Here is a 19338-nt window from a genome sequence, read left to right as displayed (position 1 = left end):
CACACACACACACACACACAGTGATGTACTGGATAAACTGAATTAATGTTGAATTATTTTATTCATGTATTCATCCCCTGATTAGAAACAACATTAATAATAATAATAATTTAACGAGAATTTAATTTTATTTTCCCTCTAACAGCCTGTTCTGAAGTCCTTTATTCCTGCTACACCATGGCAAATTCCCTTTTTTTTTTTACTTTATAAAAGAACTAGCCTTTTTTTTCTCACGTTGCTTAGAAACCTTGCAGAAGTGTAAACTCTCCTGCTTAAACTTTACCTCTGAATACAGAGCACTGACACTGGAGACTCCTTACAGCATCGTAGGTGTTTAATCAAATAAACAGCTCTTTAATAACGTTCACAACACACACAACCGTAAAGCAGTTTATACAGACCAGCTCGTCTGTGCAGAATGATTTTTTTTTTCAGAAAGATTTTTGTGTGCTCTGTCTGTTTCAGTCTGGAAAACTAGGGCACCTCACATTAGTCACACACACACACACACACACACACACACACACAAATAAAGCTTAATGTAAGACACAATTAATCTGGTTAACGCCCAGCAAACTCGATATACAGCGACCCAATTAAAGATCAAGCATGGCTTTATACACACACACACACACACACACACACCGGTCTGGCAGGTTTTCATGGATGAATGTTGTGGTATTACATAATCCCTTTACATAAAGCTGATAGACAAAGTATGAGTGTAGCGTTACAGTAACAAATCTACACGCACACACACACACACACACACACATCTAAGGCACGTGGATCCACACATGAACCGAGCGCCGCCCTACATTTAAAACCCCTTTATCTCATCTGTATTCAGCACACACACGCACACACACGCACACACACACACACACACACACACCCTCTCTCTCTCTCTCTCTATTATATCCTTGTTCAACACCACTGAAAACTGAATTAAAGTCACAACTAATAAATAAAACTATTATATAAGGTTTTTCCCACATCTTCAGGACAGAGGAGTTTTTACACAGCCTCACACTTTCTCAGCAACATGATCAGCTGGGATTAGTCGTTTTATTTGTGGTCTTTAATTCAACAGAGAGAATAAGGAGAGGCCGATGAGGAAGCGAGTGTTTATAGCTGCTATAATGTAAAGTTTCACATCATTATGTTTAACTATCCATCCATCCATTCATCTAGGAACCTCATACACACACTATTTGGGAGCGTCAATCTAACCTGTGTGTCTTCGGACTGAACCCACCGAGCGCGTGGGAGAACATGCGAACTCTAACCCTCGCATGTTCTCCCCTCGACCCTGTAGCTACAAGGCGACAGTATTTAAAAAAGAAATAAATCTCTTAATTGGCAAACTGCTGTGGTGTAAGAGGAATAAAACACAAATAACCGTGTGAGTGAAACAGACGAGTCTGAAGTCGTCGCCGTATCGGTTTGTTTTTATTCATAAATTAGTGAAACAGAATAAGAAAAAGAAGAAAAATAATAATAAAAAAAAAATCTGGAAAGTTGTTACGACTAAAACCACCAGGACGCAGCAGTGATTGTAAAAAAAACACCAGTAGAAAAACATTCAGTGTTGGTGAAACTTAATTATTGTGCTAATCTTTGTCTGGACCCGAAGATGAGAGACTAGAATGTCCCTGAGGATGGGGGAAAATGCTTGACCTTTGACCCCTCAGGCTTCTCTCTCTCTCTCTCTCTCTCTCTCTTTCTCCTTCATGAGCATGCAGAACGTTCGGATGTTCTCTTCACGATGCATGCGCTACATTCAGATCTCCAGTGACGTCACAAACTCAAAGTGATGTGGAGGCCATCGTTGCCATGGTGACCCTTTTTTTGTTGTTGTTTTGATTGTAATTCATCCTGCAAGCGTTTTAGAATCCCAGAAAAATCAGCATCCACAGTGATTTATATTTTTTTTTTATAGAAAAAGAGTATGAAAGACTTCAGGAAGAACTTAAAGTCTATAAAAAGGAAATTATTTCAATTGGTTAAAAAAAAGGAGCATCTCAAATAAAGATGGCGTTCCCTGATCCTGATTGAGGAGTTTGTTTTTTGTTTTTCGGGTATCTGAAGTGCTTTTTCTGGCTGTTTGCTCGTAATTCCCAGAGAGACGGTATTTGCAGCTGTGTTTCCACAAGGTTGTTGTTGTTTTTTATGAAGTAGAGCCAAATGCTCTTATTTCTCGCTGGTTCAGGAAGAAGAGGATTTCCAGTGGGATGGGTATAAATGAAAGATTTTTATATAAAACATTCTTAATTTCATCGCTTTTTTTCACATTAGGTAGTGAAAGTGAAGTTGTGACAGTTTAACATTTCCTTTCTACATACGTGCGAATCGTGTGTAAAATGTGGCGCGTTGCAATACATCAGTGCAGAAATAATTCAAGGTGCGACGTCCGCGGGGGACCGTGGGAATCGTTAGTCGTATCAAAATACAGTCATTTTGGCTTAACATTTAAAATCAGTTCTACTTCCTGGTTTGTGCTACCTTTTTGTTGCCTGAGGAGCGAACCGGTACCTTGGAGACAGGGATACGAGTGCGAGTTGGCGTGGTCGTCTTTGAGGGGGACTCGGAAGGGTTGTCCGAGGTCGGGCTGACCGGAGAGGACAGCGCCCCTTGGCTGGAAGAGTGAGACGGCGGCTTTTGCCTCACGCTGATTGGTATCTTAGACTCTCGTGGAAGACTTGTGCTGCCCTTTATGGAACGGAAGGAAGAACAAGACGGTTTCTGAGGAGGCGGGGTCATCTTCAGGTCGCCCGTAGAAGGTGTAGGTGAAATCGTGTCATCGTCGTCTGAGCCGACAGTCCCGGGACTGTCGAGATCGTAGAGGTCATAGAGCGCGTCTCCTGAACAGCTGTCCCTCGGTAGACCGTCACGCTGTAGGAAACCGCTGTCCTCATCCTCTGGACCAGGTGTCGGAGAGTCCCAGTAGCCTTCGTCACTGGGTGGGACGTCCTGGAGATCTTTCACAATGGGTGGAGGAGAAGGGCGGGTCAGCTGCTGCGGCTGTTGTTGTTTACCTGCTCTGCTGCTTCCATTCACAGGAATCTTGCTAAGCCCCAGACTTTTCACCTGAGGAGGTCTTTTGTCCTGCCGAGTCGGCAGGTGAGGTAGAGCTGGGGAATCCTCCCCTTTTTTAGGGAGCATGTGCCAAAGTCCTTGCATATCTGCATCATCTACACCTTCTGGACTAGCCATTTCCTCTCCACCACCCATGTAAGCCACTATCCCGCTGCCTTGTGGAGTTTTAGTCGGTGGACAGACTCGATGACGAGACGGCGGACACTGATACATGGACATTGACATTAGACCAGTCACTTGAGGAGGAAGGGGAGGTTTGGCTGGGGAACATCTCTCAGCGCTTACCTGAAGCCCTCCGTTGCTGCTTCCTGTTCCACTGCTGGTGACGCTGCCTCCGTTCCCGGAGTCGTCCTCTTGGTCAGCGATGATGTCGCCACAACCGGTCAATGAATCGAAGCTTTTAAGCGAAGTGACATCATTGAACATGGAGCATAGCCGATCCTCAGATGGTGGGTCGACGGAGCTGTGATCCTGCGGAGGTGTCATGGAAGCAAGATGGGCTGGACTCTCAGGTGCGGCTCTGACAGGTTCCTGAGTTTCCACAGTGAGCAGAGACGGAGCTGGAGACTCTTCAGCAACTGGTTGCACCAGAACAGACGAGCTCTTCGCACATTCCTCATTACTGTCCTGCAAACAGGGCTTCTTCCAGCTCACAGCATCGTCTTGTAATATTTCCACTGGGGGCTCCAGTGTCACGTTTTCTACATCCACGTTCCTGGAGCTGCAGGACAAAATCAGATCGACGCCTTTTGCTTCTTTGACAATGTCCTGGATTTCGATGGAATGGTCACGAGACGGAGGTTTACGGCGCCAGCGTATGCTGCCGAACAACCCCTTCAGCCCACGTCCCCTTTGCCCCAGCGTAGACGCCCTGTCACTGATGCGAGAACTATTGCGCCGCAGCAAGGAGAAGAAGCTGAAAGACTTGGTGATGGCATTACACACGGGCGCAGCAGATGCGCTGTTCAGATGGTCGCTGCTGGCTGATTCTTCTTTCCCGTGGCTCTCCAACTCGGACAGCTCATCTGTTGTCATTAAGCCGTCGTGGGTTTTGCTTCTGATAAGCTCCTTGTCAGTTGCGTCCCCTTTGTTCCTGAAGGAGAAGATGCTCGGCATACCGCTGCCGGACCTGCGCTTGCCGAACAGTTTGAAGGCAGCTTTGTTGATCTTTCCAGGTGGCTGGGGGTCGCATGGAGGCGGTTCACTGCAACTGATCTGGATTTCCATTACGGCTACTTCACTATTCTCTCTAACTCCTTTTATTGTCCTTTACTCCGTCACTCCGACTCTCTCTTCCTCTCGCTCTTCCTCTCTCTCTCTCTCTCTCGCCCTCTCGCTCTCTCTGTGGTTCTGCCTCCTGCTTTCGCCTGTTGGTGTTCTTTTCTCTCACTCTCCCTTTCTTTGGCAGCTGCTCATGACGGTCTCTATGGTAACTGGGAGGGCTAAGCCGCTTTCGTCAGCTTTAGGGGCAAGCCGGTCTCTTTTCCCTCCGCCTCCATTGCCCCTCCCCCCCTCCCCTCCTTCCTCACCCTGTCAGCAGCGTCGCAGCACCATCCTTCTCCACATTATTCATTTCCCTGTGCAATATATATCCATTTACAGTATATCCTTTCATCCTACAGCAGAGTGAATGCGCATCACTAAATATAGATGAAACACGAGACGCTTTTACTTGTGGTCTGGCAAAAAAGAAAGAAAGAAAGAAAGAAAACAAAGAGCTTTTCTTTTAAGAAACCCAAAGCTCCAGTGTAGTATACGGTAACATGGAGCTCATAAGGTTTGAATAAAGCAAATAACTGGAGACAAACTACAGTAGGGAAGCTCATAGTACAGAAAAGTATTTCCCTCTAGCGCACACTCTCACACACAAACACACACGCTTGAAATGGTTCACAGTATTGCCTGATGAAATTTATAAATGAGATTAAGATGCTGTTTTCTTGTGGATGACGATGCTTGATCATCTTCCATGTGGTCATCTCATCGCTTAAAGCGCCGGCCATCTGCCTTCAGCATATGTGCACAGGGTGACTTCGGTTACACTCAAGAATGAAAATTGCGTTATAGATTAAAGGTTTCGCGGGTTTAGTGTCGGTTTCTGATTAAGCTTCTACGTTACAGATTGAAAGAGACACTCAGATGGACTTTCCAACTCCTGATTAATTTCAATAATACTTTTTTTTTCCAACTCAAGAATCCACAACCTGTCAACTTTCTTATATCGTCTTTCTTTTACGTGTGTGTTTGTTTTTGTTTTCCCTCAAGTACCTTGGCTGAACCCTTCACCCCTTTAACCCCTTCAACCCCATTTGTTGCCTTTTCACTCCCTCCACCATCTCCAGAGGACCCACTGAAACAATGGGTGCAGTTAATAAAATCCTGAACGGAGAACGTCGTCCCACCCCAACGAGCGCCTCCTCTTTACTGTCCAAATCATCCAACCTTTATTCACTGGTTCGTCTCCAGATCGGTGGGTGGTCCTGAGCAAATGACAAATAACAAATGACATTTCTGTCAGTGTTCAGTGAAGCATGCAGGCTGAAAGGCGTGTCCTGTTCCTCTTATCAACGGCTCCTTAACCCGTGTCTAATAAATGACAGACTGTACCGAGATTGTCTCTGGCTGCGGGTTTGGAAGTCGGAGGCAAGCCAGGACGCCTGGTTTGTGCTTTTTGTAGTTCCATCACACACTCAGTCAAGAATCTATAAACATACAATTCATACAACTCGATCGTCAACAATATGTTTATCAGTAACGTGAGCTATATAAAACCTTCGCTGTACTTTCCCAGCACTAAACCTTTAATCATTTGCATATTAAACCTCATTGGTCCAAAGCAGCAGCCTTATTTTGTGACATCAGAACTACTACAACTTAACAGAAAATATTTGACTTTACAGTCAGAATAAGGAGCATATAATGAAGTGAAAGTGCTTCTGATGCTCGTCTCCGTCAGTCCAAAGAGCAAAGCGCTTCATAAATGGAGTGAATGGAAAATCCGAATAATAGAGCAGGAGGTACCGTTTGTGTGCGAGTTAACAACGCTGCTCTGTTTGTACACTGGAAATTCTAAAGATCATTCAGTGAGCACTCAGCTTTCAAACGACAGCAATGTTCAAACATAAAGCCTGATGATGAAGAGACACAAGTGTGTTTAAAGGGGAGAGAATGGACGGGTAATAAATGGTACGCATGCATCAGTTAGTCGTTGTCTTTTAAATCTACACTACAATGTGTGTGTGTGTGTGTTGAAGTGTCTTCTAGCGTAATATTGTTCTGCGGCATGTTGCTGTTAGTTTAGAAGTCTGCAGATTTGTTATGCAGTGTCATGACGTGACATACAGTACGACCATTACATCATTGTTTATTCACAAAAACATTCTCATTGCAAACGTTTAACAAAATGACAACTAATCATCCGGACTCCTGTTGTTGAGCTGAATCCATCGATCTGACTCACCAGAAAAACAAAAGCAAAAAAAAAAAAAACAGTTGACCTCTCCGGTGGATGTAAAGCGGAAAAACCACAAACAAATGAGAAAACCTGTTGGACGAGATGCCGCGTGTGTTTCTGAAGGTCTTGCGTAGGCGATTGAATGACGTTGAGCTTCGGCGGCGCCACAGAGACACATCTGAGCTGCAGATAATATGATTACTGACTCTTACTGATAGAGAATAAAGACGGAATTCTATATCAGTCCATCTCAGGTAACAACATTCTAGCATTGCATGAGCTGACTCTCGCGGACCTCGCCCTATTAAAAAAGAATGGTTTTAAATTCTTTTAAAACCTCAAAAACCCACATCAATAAACAATGAGCTGCTTCTTCAGTGAATTTACAAGCCACAGTGGGGCGGGCCGATATACTCTAGAGTGCATTTAATTGGGCCAAAAACAAGACGAGGACAGGATGAGTCTGTAAGAGATGGAGAGAATGGTGGTGAAAAACGAGAAAATACCCAGTGAGGGCAGCACTCTGGGTGAAAATGCCTTGTTGATGCCAGAGGTCAGAGGTGAACGGTCAGACTGGTTCGAGCTGATAGAAAGGAAACAGGAACTCGAGGTCTGCTGAAGAGCGTAAACACATTAAACCTTAAAGCCCTGGTGCTATAACAGCAGAAGAACACACCGGGTGCCGTTCCTGTCAGCTAGGAACAGGAAACTGACGTCACCATTCACATAGGCTTCCTAAAATTGGACAATAGAAGATTGGAAAAAGGTCTGACGAGTCTCGCTTTCTGCTGCGACGGATCCGGATGGTCGGGTCAAAAGAATTTGGTGTAAACAACATGAAAGCAAGGATCCATCAGGCTGCTGCTGGTGGTGGTGTAATGGTGTGGCGGAGATTTTCTTAGCACACATTGGTCCTCTATCGTGTCTTTTGCATTAGATCAAAAGAACATCCTTTCTGAATGTCTAAGTGAGGAATAAACCCCAGTGTGTGGCGCTGTTCTAAAAAAATAATCAACAGTTCAGAGACGAATAATTATCCTATAACATCTCATCACAACACAACGTGTTTTATTCCTCTTATACTACAGCACTTTAAGCATTTTCATTTATTCAATTACGAAATGTACTTTTTATATTATCTGTACAGTTACAGGACATTTTATGTTTAAACTTTTAAAGCGTAAAACTTAACAGTCATGAAGATGTTCAACGTTACAGTGTTATCTGTGGCAGTTACAAAGCGCTGACACTGGAGACTCCTTCCTCCTTTGTGTTTTATATTTCAGCATATTATTTATTTATCAATCTATTCATTGTACAAGATTAGAGTATAAGATTCTCTGTTCATTTTTCTTGTGAGCGCATCCACACGATACACACTCAGTTAACAGGGATTAAGCAGAAAAACACCACGATTTCGATTTAAAATGCAGAACAGAGCATTAATCTTCTCTATAATCCTATTGCAGTCTGAGACGCAGGTCTCCAGGGTTCAGGAGCGATAATCACTCCCGAGACGCCGTCCTCAGAGACACTTAACCATGTTGGGGTTGATGGTGATGGATGGGGCTCATTGGTGGTCAATACTGATGGCTGTGTGATTTATTGAAAATGTAAACGATCACAGATAAATACGACCCTAAAGACTGAGGCACAGGAGCTCAGGGTTCAGCAGGAGCACAAGGTCCAGGGCATTTAGTGAGGATTATGGAAATCAATCTTTAGCGTTTCTCCTTCTAAAGTTTAAAGTTTATTCCAAAGCTGAAAATCATAAAAATGTAGACTATTGTACAGGAAAGTACTACCGTTAAATATCAAATTATTACTACTGCAAAATTATTTATCTTTTTTTTTTTTTATTATTATTATCAGCTTCACATTGATTTCTGTGACTTGTATGTTTGTTTTCTGGCCCCGCCCCCTTTCGCACATACTTTGCAGAGATCTTAGCTTAATTAATTTTGTGACTGTTTTTTTTCCTTTAAGCCCCACCCCTTTTCACAGAAACACTTCAACTAAAGACATTTTGCAAGCATGTTTAAAGCCCTGCCCCTTTTGCATACTTAATCAGCTATTGGTTTTCAAACCTACTTCTCTGTACACGCTCAGTACCAAAATATTACTTTTGCATCGTTTGCATCTTTCTTGCATCACAGTACACAGTGCTTGTTAAATATTTTTCTTACCACATTTCCATCCACACACACACACACGCTCTCATTAAATACATATTTTACAGTTCTGTCCTTTTGCACGTGTACAGACGATCCTGTTCAAAAGTATTGGAACGGCGAGACCGGTTCTTGATTAAGTTTACACTGCGGACATTTGGGTTTGAGATGAAAAGATGAATTTGTAATGATGGATCATTTACACCAACGGAGAACACGAAAACATTCTGTTTAAACCCACAAATTTTTGAGTAGCCAAAAGTATTGAAACACGTGCCATGAACTGATTCCTGTTGCTCAGGTGTGTCCCGTTAGACTGACTGAGTAAATAATTACTGATGTCTGCTCTACTGTTAGTCTGAGTCCTGGGTTTCTGGGCTGAACTTGTTGTTAAAAAGGATAAAGCAACATAAAGACCAGAGCGCTGTCTAGACGAGAAAAACTGATTTACAGTATAATGCAGCAGGAGAAGTGTGGTGTGATTTCCATTATGATCCAGACCCGGTAAACAGATTGATCCGTGAGAAAGCAAATAAACGAAAGGTTTTATCTGGATGCTTCACATCCTCTCTGTTTAAATGTTTAATTTTTCTTCTTTTAGTGAAATTAACACTCTTTAAAAAAAAAAAAAAAATCACCTCCTCTCACTCTGGACAATGACACAAACTCATCTATAGCGGATTTACATTTGAGAACACATCCTTCTATTTATTTTTATACACACTTGGCGATGATCATTTCTACGCACAGCCTCTCCGATGCCAAACACTCAGACACACACTCGCGCATTCTCTCACTCATACACACTCACTCACATATCCTCTTTATCTGTTCCTCATCACCCATCCTAACCAATATACACGTCTCAGTCCTCCTGCGAGCCTCAGCAGGTCATCCGGGCCACTCCGAACTCCAGACTGACCACAGCCGGCTCGGTTTTAGACCCGAACGAGCCTTGGAGCTCCGAGTATCCGTTCTCTGAGGCGCTGCTGCCCTCTACAGTCCGTTCCCCACTACTGCTCGGTGCGACGTCCTCCTCCTCCTCCAGCGCCTCTACTCCGTAAATCTCCTCCTCGTCATCGTCCTGCTGCGCCTCCTTTCGGCTGACGGGGGCGCCGAGGATGAGCGACCGCGGTCGAGGAGGAACGCTGCGCTCCTTCTGGTGGATCAGAGGTGACGTGCTCACTCCGTACTTCTGCAGCTTCTACAGAGAGAGACGTCGGTCGCATCACGTCCATCATACGGTTCAATCGGTAAACAGAAGGCAAGATCAGGATGGAATCGACTCACCTCCTGCAGGGCTCGCACCGTGTTCTCCAGCTCCTTGTTGCTGTCTTTAAGCGCGAGAGTGTGTTTGAGGATCGACTGCCTCGGGTGCATGGAGCGATCGAACTGATGGTACATGTTTCTCCAAAACCTGAGGCACGAAAACACACACCGAGTTATAGCTTCAGATGGACTTAATCCTATGCGACACCTGCCCTTCAGGTGTGTGTGTGTGTGTGTGTCTGTGTCTTATAAAGCTGCACTAAAGAACGTTACAGCGCAATTTAATATTTACACTGACTTTGTCTGTGATTTTGTCTCTTCACTTTTACATAACTTTTACAAAACTGAGGTCCAGGAGTGTAATTCTACACTTTTCATGTGGCGAGCGTACCTAAAGTTCCAGGACTGTGTGCTCGGCTCCAGAACCTGGTGTGATTCTACGAAACTCGGGCTGTAGAGGGGGTTGAGGTAATTCTGCTGCTCGCTTAACAGATGAGCCCATAAGGAGTATGTCCTCTCTTTTAACCTGCAAACACACACACACACACACACACACACACACACACACACACACACACACACACACACACACAGAGAAAAGCATCCTCAGCAACTTGTTCAATCTGGTCGAGCTCCAAACGGCTTCTCAGTCACTACAAACGCTGACTCCGTGTCTAACAGAACACAGTTGCAGAACATTTTTACAGGAATCTGATCTTGACTTCTCAGTCTAACATCATCTTAACCGTTTAAATGTCAGCGCTTCATTTCTCACGCTTCCGCACACTCACTGCAGCTCCTCTCTCTGACGCTGGTTGTTCCCCAGGAAGTTTCCGAACTGACACGAGTGCACGTGCTCGTGGATCTGGATGAGGAACCACTCGCTGAACTGGAAGGCCTGGGGGAACTGCTCCATCACCTGCCACACACTCTCCAGGAACTGGGTGAAGATGGGAGCCACCTCCTTCGGGTCGCCGTCCAACTGATCGCACCTGAGGAGGTCAGGAAGAGACGTCAGCGTGAGAGAGAGAGAGAGAGAGAGAGAGAGAGACTGTAATCTCTCACTCTCACAGACACACACTCTCAGACTCATACACACACACACACCTGTCTGCAAACTTGTGTCCGAAGGAGATCCAGTCTTTCTCGATCAGCACCTTGGAGAACAGCAGAAGAACAACCATCAACCACAGAATCCCAGCTTGTGTTCAACATTTTTCATATTGAATATAAAATAATTCCATAAATTAGACTTATTAATGGTAATAATGTAAACACACTCATACAGTTAGTGTGTTAAAGGTACAGTCAGTGATTGTGGAGGAAGGTTTGAAAACATTTATACGTAAAAAAACATTTTCATTTTCTTTGAAGCCACGCCCCTAAAAACATGAGGTTAGATGACATCACCGTTTGAGCTCGATCAATTTAATTCAATTTTATTTATTTAGCACTCCCCTTCCAGTGGCCTGTTGTCAAGATTATATTTATTGATTTATTTTATCCACTCTCTTCACTAGCTTTACATCCACTCATTTATTTATTTATTTATTTATTTATTTATTGAGATGTTGAAATTCCCGTAAGGCTGGAGCTCGTGGCCTCGACACCGCCTGGGGTTCAGCGCTGAGCTCGTACCATGAAGCCCTTGATGGTTCGGTAATAAGGGTCCATCAGCAGGGCGCCCAGAGAGCACACCTGGGCCGTGCGATCCCATCCGTCTGAGCAATGAACCAGCACACTGGCGCCCTCTACAGTCACCGCCTGCAACGGCGACGACACAAATGAAGAGTTTTTTAAAAAACTAAGTAACATAAGATTAGCGTATAAATCATTAATATGTAAATGTATGTAAATATTATTCTTAATCCTGGAGTGTGTGATCTGACCTTGGTGAGAAAGATGGCTGCGTCGACAATGGTTTTGATGTGACGCAACCAGCCACTGTTTTCAAGTCCTACCAGGAACTCGGACATGGAGAGACCGCGAGTACCGACCACTGAGAGAGAGAGAGAAAGAGAGAGAGAGAGAGAGAGAGAAAAGCTAATAAAAAGCAATGCAACATTTTATATTAATAAAAAAGTTTTTTTCTTTTCTTCTCTCGAGACCTTCTAGAAGTTTCTGCAGGCTGGCTCTCATCACGTGGATGTTCTCGATGCCCACGAACTGGAAGCGCATGTTGGAGTAGTTGTCCTCGTTCTCGTACCCTTTCCCCGCCGCCCGGTTGGCCAGAGCGTTTAACTGTAACACACTCCCAGGTCTCAGCTTCAGGATTCATTACTGTTTATTATACAGTGAGATGTTACAGCCATAACCTCAGTTACATGAAGAGGAGTGAAGAACATTCCGAAAAATTATTAGTCTATTTTACTCGAGAAAGAAACTTAAACGCACAAACAAACAACTTTTTTCCAGGGTGTATGCTGTGTGTGTGTGTGTGTGTGTGTGTACCTTGGGCCTGGTGTCCATGACGTAGATGGAGCGGTTGTTGTGGTTGGCTTTGCCGATGGACTGCAGCATGTGTTCGTCCTCCAGACAGCGAGCGCTGAAGCCTGAGAGAGGCTGACTGCACCGACACACCGCGGCCTAACACACACACACACACACACACACACACACAAACCTGTGTTTACACCTATGCTTGTATAAACTGCTGTGAACACAGCTTATTTCCTGAAAAGTGTGTGTGTAGTCAAGTTTACACACACACTGGCTCTGTTCATACCTTCTTCTCCTGGTAGAAGTAGGTGAGGACGGGGAAGCGTCCTTTGCTTCTGAACTTGGAGCTTCCCAGTATGATGGGTTTACTGGCGGTGATGGGAACGTACAGGTCTCTGGGGTACGTCTCACACACCTGTGTGCAAACACACACACACCAAATTGAGACATCACTGATGTGAGCGTGATGGCGTGAATGCACACGTGTTTCTCTCTCACTTCACCTTATAGTCTCGGTTCACGTCTGTCAGCTGCCACTGGTCACATGGTACGCCCATACGCTCAAACTCCGCCCCCAGGTCTATCAGCTGCCACCCCTCCCCCCGCTGCTGCTCGTTCTGCTTCGGGTTGTAGGAGAAGGCGTAGAGCTCGTCGTACGACACTGTGCGCACAAACACACACACACAGACACACACTAATAAGTAAACTCTTACAAACATTGATAAGTGCACACACACACACACACACACACAAACTCAAACTGTCACATGCATACACGCACACTCATACACACTCATGCTTAATCCGTCACTAGACTCTACTAAAACTACACAAACACACTGTCACACCCCCTAAACCTACACACACACACAAACACACACGCAGTCGTTGTGAGTTTCCGTGCAGATGTTCGGACCTGGCCGGAGCAGGCGGAGCAGCGAGCTGTAGACGTCGTGGCAGTCTCTCTCGCGCGGGATCACGAAGTGCACCACCCGGAAATTCCGGCACTGGATGAGGAGCGGGCAGCCGCTGGCCGTCAGAGAGAGTTTCTCAACACACGCCACGTGGTGATGGAGGATCTACAGGAGGAACACACACACCGCATCACATCAAAGTCGGATCAGGGGCGTGGCCTTAACCTTCTCTAACAGGAAACCTGCTCACGTGATGTTCTGTGTTATGATCATGTGACCAATTAGTTGATTAATTGATTGAGGAGCTGCTTCTCAATACCGCCTCCTTCCTTTTCGAAGATGTGAATACTAATGAGGTTGTTTTGCATGTGACATCCAAACAACACGTAAACTCAGACGTGTGCCCCAGGAATGGCGCTCTGCATCGACAGCTACTAATGTCATTAAAATACACAAATTAAATTAATTGAGATCATCATTATGAGAATCAGGGCCCTGGGGTGCTATTAAAAATGCACATTTAGTTGTCCAAAGCGACTCGTTTGACCTTGAAAGGAAACCAGCAGACAACATCAAAGGAGAAAAAGTTAAAAGGCTTTGGTTTAAATGCTTTGTGCAAAAATAATGGCACCCCACAGACTTTAGAGCTCAGCAGCCCGGGGTGTGTTCCGAGTTGTTCCGCCGGTGTGATGAGTCACTCGGGGATAATCAGCACAGCTCGCTTCATTCAGACGCACTGAATCAGAATCAGCCTGCGGCGGAGCATGGGGTGTGTACCTCCCCACAAACTGGCGTATAACCACGGGCGTAAAAAGATCCGTGTGGTCTAATTTTACTCTACTCTCAGCTCAGATCAGATTCTCTTCAGCCTTAAACATGAAATCTGACTTTCTGATCAAAGTTCATAAAGATAAAACACGAAATAACCAAAAAGGAGCGCTTTCGTTTGTTGGGGTGAAATCTTCCACTTCTATTTCAGTCTGACTTAATGGGAGTTAATGGGTTGCATCCAGCTTGTCTATTTATTTATTTATTTATTTATTTATAACGCATCTTCTTTTTAACGACGCACAACTCATCCTGCAACTGCAGAATAATATATTACAGCTGTGACTTTTTACCTTCATGTGAATTAACTCGACTAAACCAATGCGGGAGACATATAGCGGGTCGATTATTTAAAAAAAAAATAATAATAATAATAATAAATAAATAAAACAACACACACACTAGCTGAAATTGGAGAAACTAAAATTTTTGCAGGTGCATGATGGTACAACCTGCAATTCTAAGAAAATAATTAAAAGTACATCACAACAGGGAGACGTTAATTCACAATCATGTGAGTTTTTTTTCACTAATTATTTTGCTTCGAAATGTAAAAAAAAGGCTATTTACTTTTTTTTTTTTTGACGCTTAAGTGATGACTCATCTAATCATCTGATCATTTTGGTTTCTACATATTTCCTCACATGTTTTCAAACTCATTTTGCTAATTTTCTTTTTAATTCTGTGAAGCTGCTTCATGAAAGCGCTATATTAATAAAATTGAATGGAAGTGAATTAAAAAAAAAAAGTTGTAACTGTGTATTATTGGACAGACACAAAGTTGGGGTGACAATATTTTTAATAAGTTCCAACAAAGGGCCTCCGAGTGGCGCAGTGGTAAAGCGCTCGCCCTATCATCTATGGATCGCTGATTCGATCCCCGGGTGATGCTGTAACCTCTCGCAGCCGGAGGTCTAGAGAGAGCTGATTGGCCGAGCTCTCACAGAGGGGAGGGATGAGAGGTACTTTGTGCTCCCACATTAATCACGGCTCTACAGCCAATCAGGGGCGTCTGTGAGCTCACGCACGCGGAAGGAGCAGCTAGTGCCCATAGTCTTTGGCCCTCCCGACTGAGTGGTAGTAGTAGCCTTAATGTGGGAGCCCCCTAGTGACAGGGAGGAATTGGACACGACTAAATTAGGGAGAAAATTGGGAAAAAATCCAAAAAAATTATGAAAAATAAATACGTTCCAACAAAGAGAGTATTGTACATATAGTATAATTATTAGATATAACAGTACAATTACATAACTAATCGTGGCTGTAATGCAGGCCGGGTCAGTGATGGCCCGGCCTGCATTACAGTAAAACTAATTTTAGTATAAGAATGTTTAACAGCAGAGTGTTTGTGCTGTTTGGTGGTCTGTAAGGGTACTGCTGTTGGGCAACACATTCAGTTAACACAATAATGTTTAAAAAAAATTCTGATCCATGTATTGTTTATTGCATGTAATGCATGTATGTGTATTGATCAGAGTTATGATTAAAGGAATGAATGTGACGCAGAGGATGTTTACATTTCACATTAGGACCACCCTTGTTAAGTTTGGAAATGATTATAATGGTGTACAAAGGAGGATTTGTTGCGTTTTTTTCTTTCTCTAAGAGTGCCAAAAGTTTGGACGAATCTTACCCAAATCTCCTGAGCACTGGGCGTGTTACTGTCCATGAAGATGAGGTGCGAGGCGGTGAGGTACAGCGTCCCTGATGTAGACTTGTTGCTGAAACGATCCAGGAGCTTCACCTGCTCCACCTGACAACACGCACACACACACACACACACACACACACGCACACACACACGCACACACGCACACAATTTATTACCACTGAAACCATCTTTCTCCCCATATGACAGTTTATTACCCATGATTCTCCTGTATGTACTTCCACCTGTATGTACTTCCACCTTCTTCCTTTTTGGTTAAAAGTATTGGCACCCCAGGTATCTCTTGGGGAGGGTAGGTGTGTGTGTGTGTAAGTGTGTGTGTGTGTGTGTGTGTGTGTCATACATAAATGTCACACCTTGACGCTTTTCTCTTTCCCTTTTAAAAGTATTGGCACCCTATTGGCCGTTTCATTTCATGGTTAAAAATAATGGCACACCTAGTGCACAAGTGTTGTGCAACATCATGGTTGTTCCATTTCCTTTCAATGTTAAAGGGCCTGTTCTGTGTTCAGCCACTCTTTAAAGTTTTGGCACCCTTGGCAGTATTTGGCTGAGAAGCACTCGTTCATTATGATTTAGCATTGGCATGCCAATGGTGTTTATGGGCGGGCATTGCGTGAAAGTTCATTCCATTGGTCTATGAAGCAGAGTTTAAAAATAAAGTATTGGCATCCCAGGCCCACATGGGCTACCATTAAATTAATGTTTGCTTCTCCTGAAGTAATGCTGCCATGTAATTCTGCAAATGTTTTTATCGCACAGGCAGCCACAACATGCAACTCTGCTTCACTATTTTTTCCAATACTATAAAGTATTGGCACCCAGACTATGCATGGCTAACCATTAAGTAAAACTTTGCTCCTGTGTGTGTGTGTGTGTGTGTGTGTGTGTGTGTGTGTGTGTGTGTGTGTATGTCCATTGGCACCACTTGACTGCATTTCAGTATACAAGCTTGCCATAACATAAATGAAGCTATAAAGAACAAAAATACCCCCCATGCAGTCATAAAGAATGACTAACAAAAAACATCTAACAGTGTAACGCAGGCTTTTTTTTGTCTCTCCTATTTCCAACAATACAATAGCCTGTCCTAACTTTTATATTAATTTCACAATGCAGGTGGCCTGTGGCGCAGGTTCTCCCTCCACCTGGAGCCGATATAAAGACAACGTTGCACCACACCCTGCTGTTTTGTAACACAACTCCAGGTTGGACGAAGCTTATCGCAACTGTGTATTCATGGTGTAATTAAAACTCCTGTTTACTCCTCGACGCGTCTCCCGGTGACTGAGCTGCAGCTCGGGAACACACGACCGTCACTGTGTACATAAGGCAGTCTATAAAGAGGGAGAGGAGCTTTTACGAGACAAAGTGTGTGCTGCAAAGACGCAGGAAGTTTGTGACACATTTTAGCCACGTTGCACAAATGTTAACACACACCATTACTTCTCATCACACATGTGAAAACACTGGCTTTCATGTGGTATTTCTTAAAGCTGAGAAAGTTTTCTTTAACCTCATATGAACATGCAGGAGGGGCCGATGGAACAGGAATGATCCAGCGCTGAAGATTTACTGATTGCAACGAGAGTGTAAGCTCCTGAGATAAAGTCTGTACTGTTCTGAAGAATTTTTTTCTCAGAAATGAGTACCTCAGCATACGAATTTAATCTGTCCTGGAAAAGAGTGCTTAGGGTAAAATATCGTATTGTGAAACACATTGTCCCTTAGGAAATAATGTTAATGTAGATAATCCGTTCCAGCCACCCAAAAATATTATCAATATACCAACACTATAATCATATTTTGGCATATACTGTAAAAAAAAAAATTTTTTTAGAAAAGACATGTAAATTAAGTAAAATCTAAAATATATAGACATTAAACCTCACTTGGCACTGAAGTGCATCTAACCCTAACTGAAAGCGGCTCCCTTTTCTTCTTGCTACCGTCCTTGCTAACATTCTGGGACCCACAATTCTGTGTCTTGTCTAAATCTTGCACAAAATGCAAAAATAAAAAAACTACAAAAAATATGTAAACTTGCTTCGCTTGGCTTTCCACTGGCGCAAAAAGTCTTGAAGGGCTCTCGGACATATATGCAACTTAGTTCAGTTCAGTAAGAAAATGCCAAAAATGCTTCGTGTGCGAGGCAAATTTCTTGTATAATTTCAGTTTTTAAGCTAAAGATTCTTAAGGTGATGTATTCGTATGCACCACTTTGTAGATATATTTAATTTACAAGCTTCCATTTAATAATTACAACGCTATGATGTCATTCAGATGTGTTCAATCGGATATCTGTACAAAATAGATTAGTCAAAAGTTAAACCACGCAGGAAAATGCATATACATTGTGCCTTATATTCGTTGTTATTAATCATATCCTCAGCTTGTCGATATTATCACAACCCGCGATCAAATGTTAGTCGGTTATCGGAGTATCGCGGTTTAAAATTTAACGCATCATCCTTCCAGGCGCGTGCAGAACTGGGTTTCTGCCCAATCCGTAATCTAGTGCACTAAGTAGCGCGTGCAATTCCCTGTTTTTTCAGTCGATACAGCGCCCCTCATACAGGAAGTACAGATGTATTTTGGACGCAGCCCGAATTTTCGGCCTCTGACATGTTTTTTGGTTAAAATAACAACATTAGACCGGAAGGGAAAACGGGAAAAGTGATAGAAAGAAAACTGACACGTTAAAAAAACTTAAAGTTAAATGGTTAAAGTTGTATAAATAATGCTAACGGCTAAAAACAGTGTTAATGTTAGCTTGCTCGAGCTAGTCCAGGGACATTTCTGCATCATCCAGGGTGAATAAACACCCCCTGACAATGGGTTTATATAAATCAGAATAAATGTAACACCAAACTTACACTGTTGCAAAGATTGAATTAACAGCATGTTAGCGACATTTTTATATTTGACTCATTTAGGATGTATTTTTCCAGCCTGTTACCTTCGGGGTCCGTATGTGCTCCATCAGCCCACTGTGGTGATCGTATTAAACGATAAAACCGCACATGAAAAAAAATTCAGCTACAGAATAAGCAACACCCAATGAATAATTTCTGTTTCTGGTGTTGCTCAACCCGCTGTTTCGAAGTACTATTTCTACTCCTACCTGTATTCCGGCATTTGTCCTGTGATTGGATGTAAAGTTACCAATTAAAAGCTTATCGTTCAATCAGAGCTATGAAAACGTGTACATGTCATCACGCAGGAGGCGGGACTTTTCCAAGAATACGGGTGGGATTAAATAACATATACATTACAGTTAGCTTCCGGTTTGTTCTTCCGCTGTTGGGCGGGGCTTACTCTGCAAAGGAATTATAGCAGAATAAATATAATCAATAAATATGTATATATTTACGTATATATATATAGGATACCTGCAAGTTTTTGCAGAAACTAAACAGATAATACATGTACTAATAAATATTTTAATAATAATTATTATTATTATTATTTCTATTATTCCAGTACAGTAGGGGC

General features: G+C 43.2%; 2 protein-coding genes across 2 annotated transcripts; both read right to left on the bottom strand.

Moving 5' to 3' along the window:
* Positions 1-154: 154 nt before the first annotated feature.
* Positions 155-4476, bottom strand: amer2 (APC membrane recruitment protein 2). The gene has a single exon (XM_053487344.1). The coding sequence runs from the start codon at positions 4324-4326 to the stop codon at positions 2485-2487; it is 1842 nt and encodes a 613-aa protein (XP_053343319.1). The 5' UTR covers positions 4327-4476; the 3' UTR covers positions 155-2484.
* Positions 4477-9291: 4815 nt separating this feature from the next.
* Positions 9292-18921, bottom strand: mtmr6 (myotubularin related protein 6). The gene is made up of 14 exons (XM_053487342.1): positions 18803-18921; positions 15808-15927; positions 13349-13511; positions 12936-13093; positions 12719-12847; positions 12445-12579; positions 12102-12234; positions 11883-11992; positions 11632-11757; positions 11101-11150; positions 10785-10985; positions 10385-10519; positions 10015-10141; positions 9292-9928 (listed from the first exon to the last, which is right to left on the bottom strand). The coding sequence occupies exons 1-14, from the start codon at positions 18824-18826 to the stop codon at positions 9608-9610; spliced, it is 1932 nt and encodes a 643-aa protein (XP_053343317.1). The 5' UTR covers positions 18827-18921; the 3' UTR covers positions 9292-9607.
* Between the last annotated feature and the right edge of the window lie 417 nt (positions 18922-19338).

The sequence above is a fragment of the Clarias gariepinus genome, chromosome 26, assembly GCF_024256425.1.
Source record: "Clarias gariepinus isolate MV-2021 ecotype Netherlands chromosome 26, CGAR_prim_01v2, whole genome shotgun sequence".
NCBI classification, from domain to species: domain Eukaryota; kingdom Metazoa; phylum Chordata; class Actinopteri; order Siluriformes; family Clariidae; genus Clarias; species Clarias gariepinus.
The sequence above is the reverse complement of the archived record's forward strand: the minus strand, read 5'-3'. Positions and strand labels throughout refer to the sequence as shown.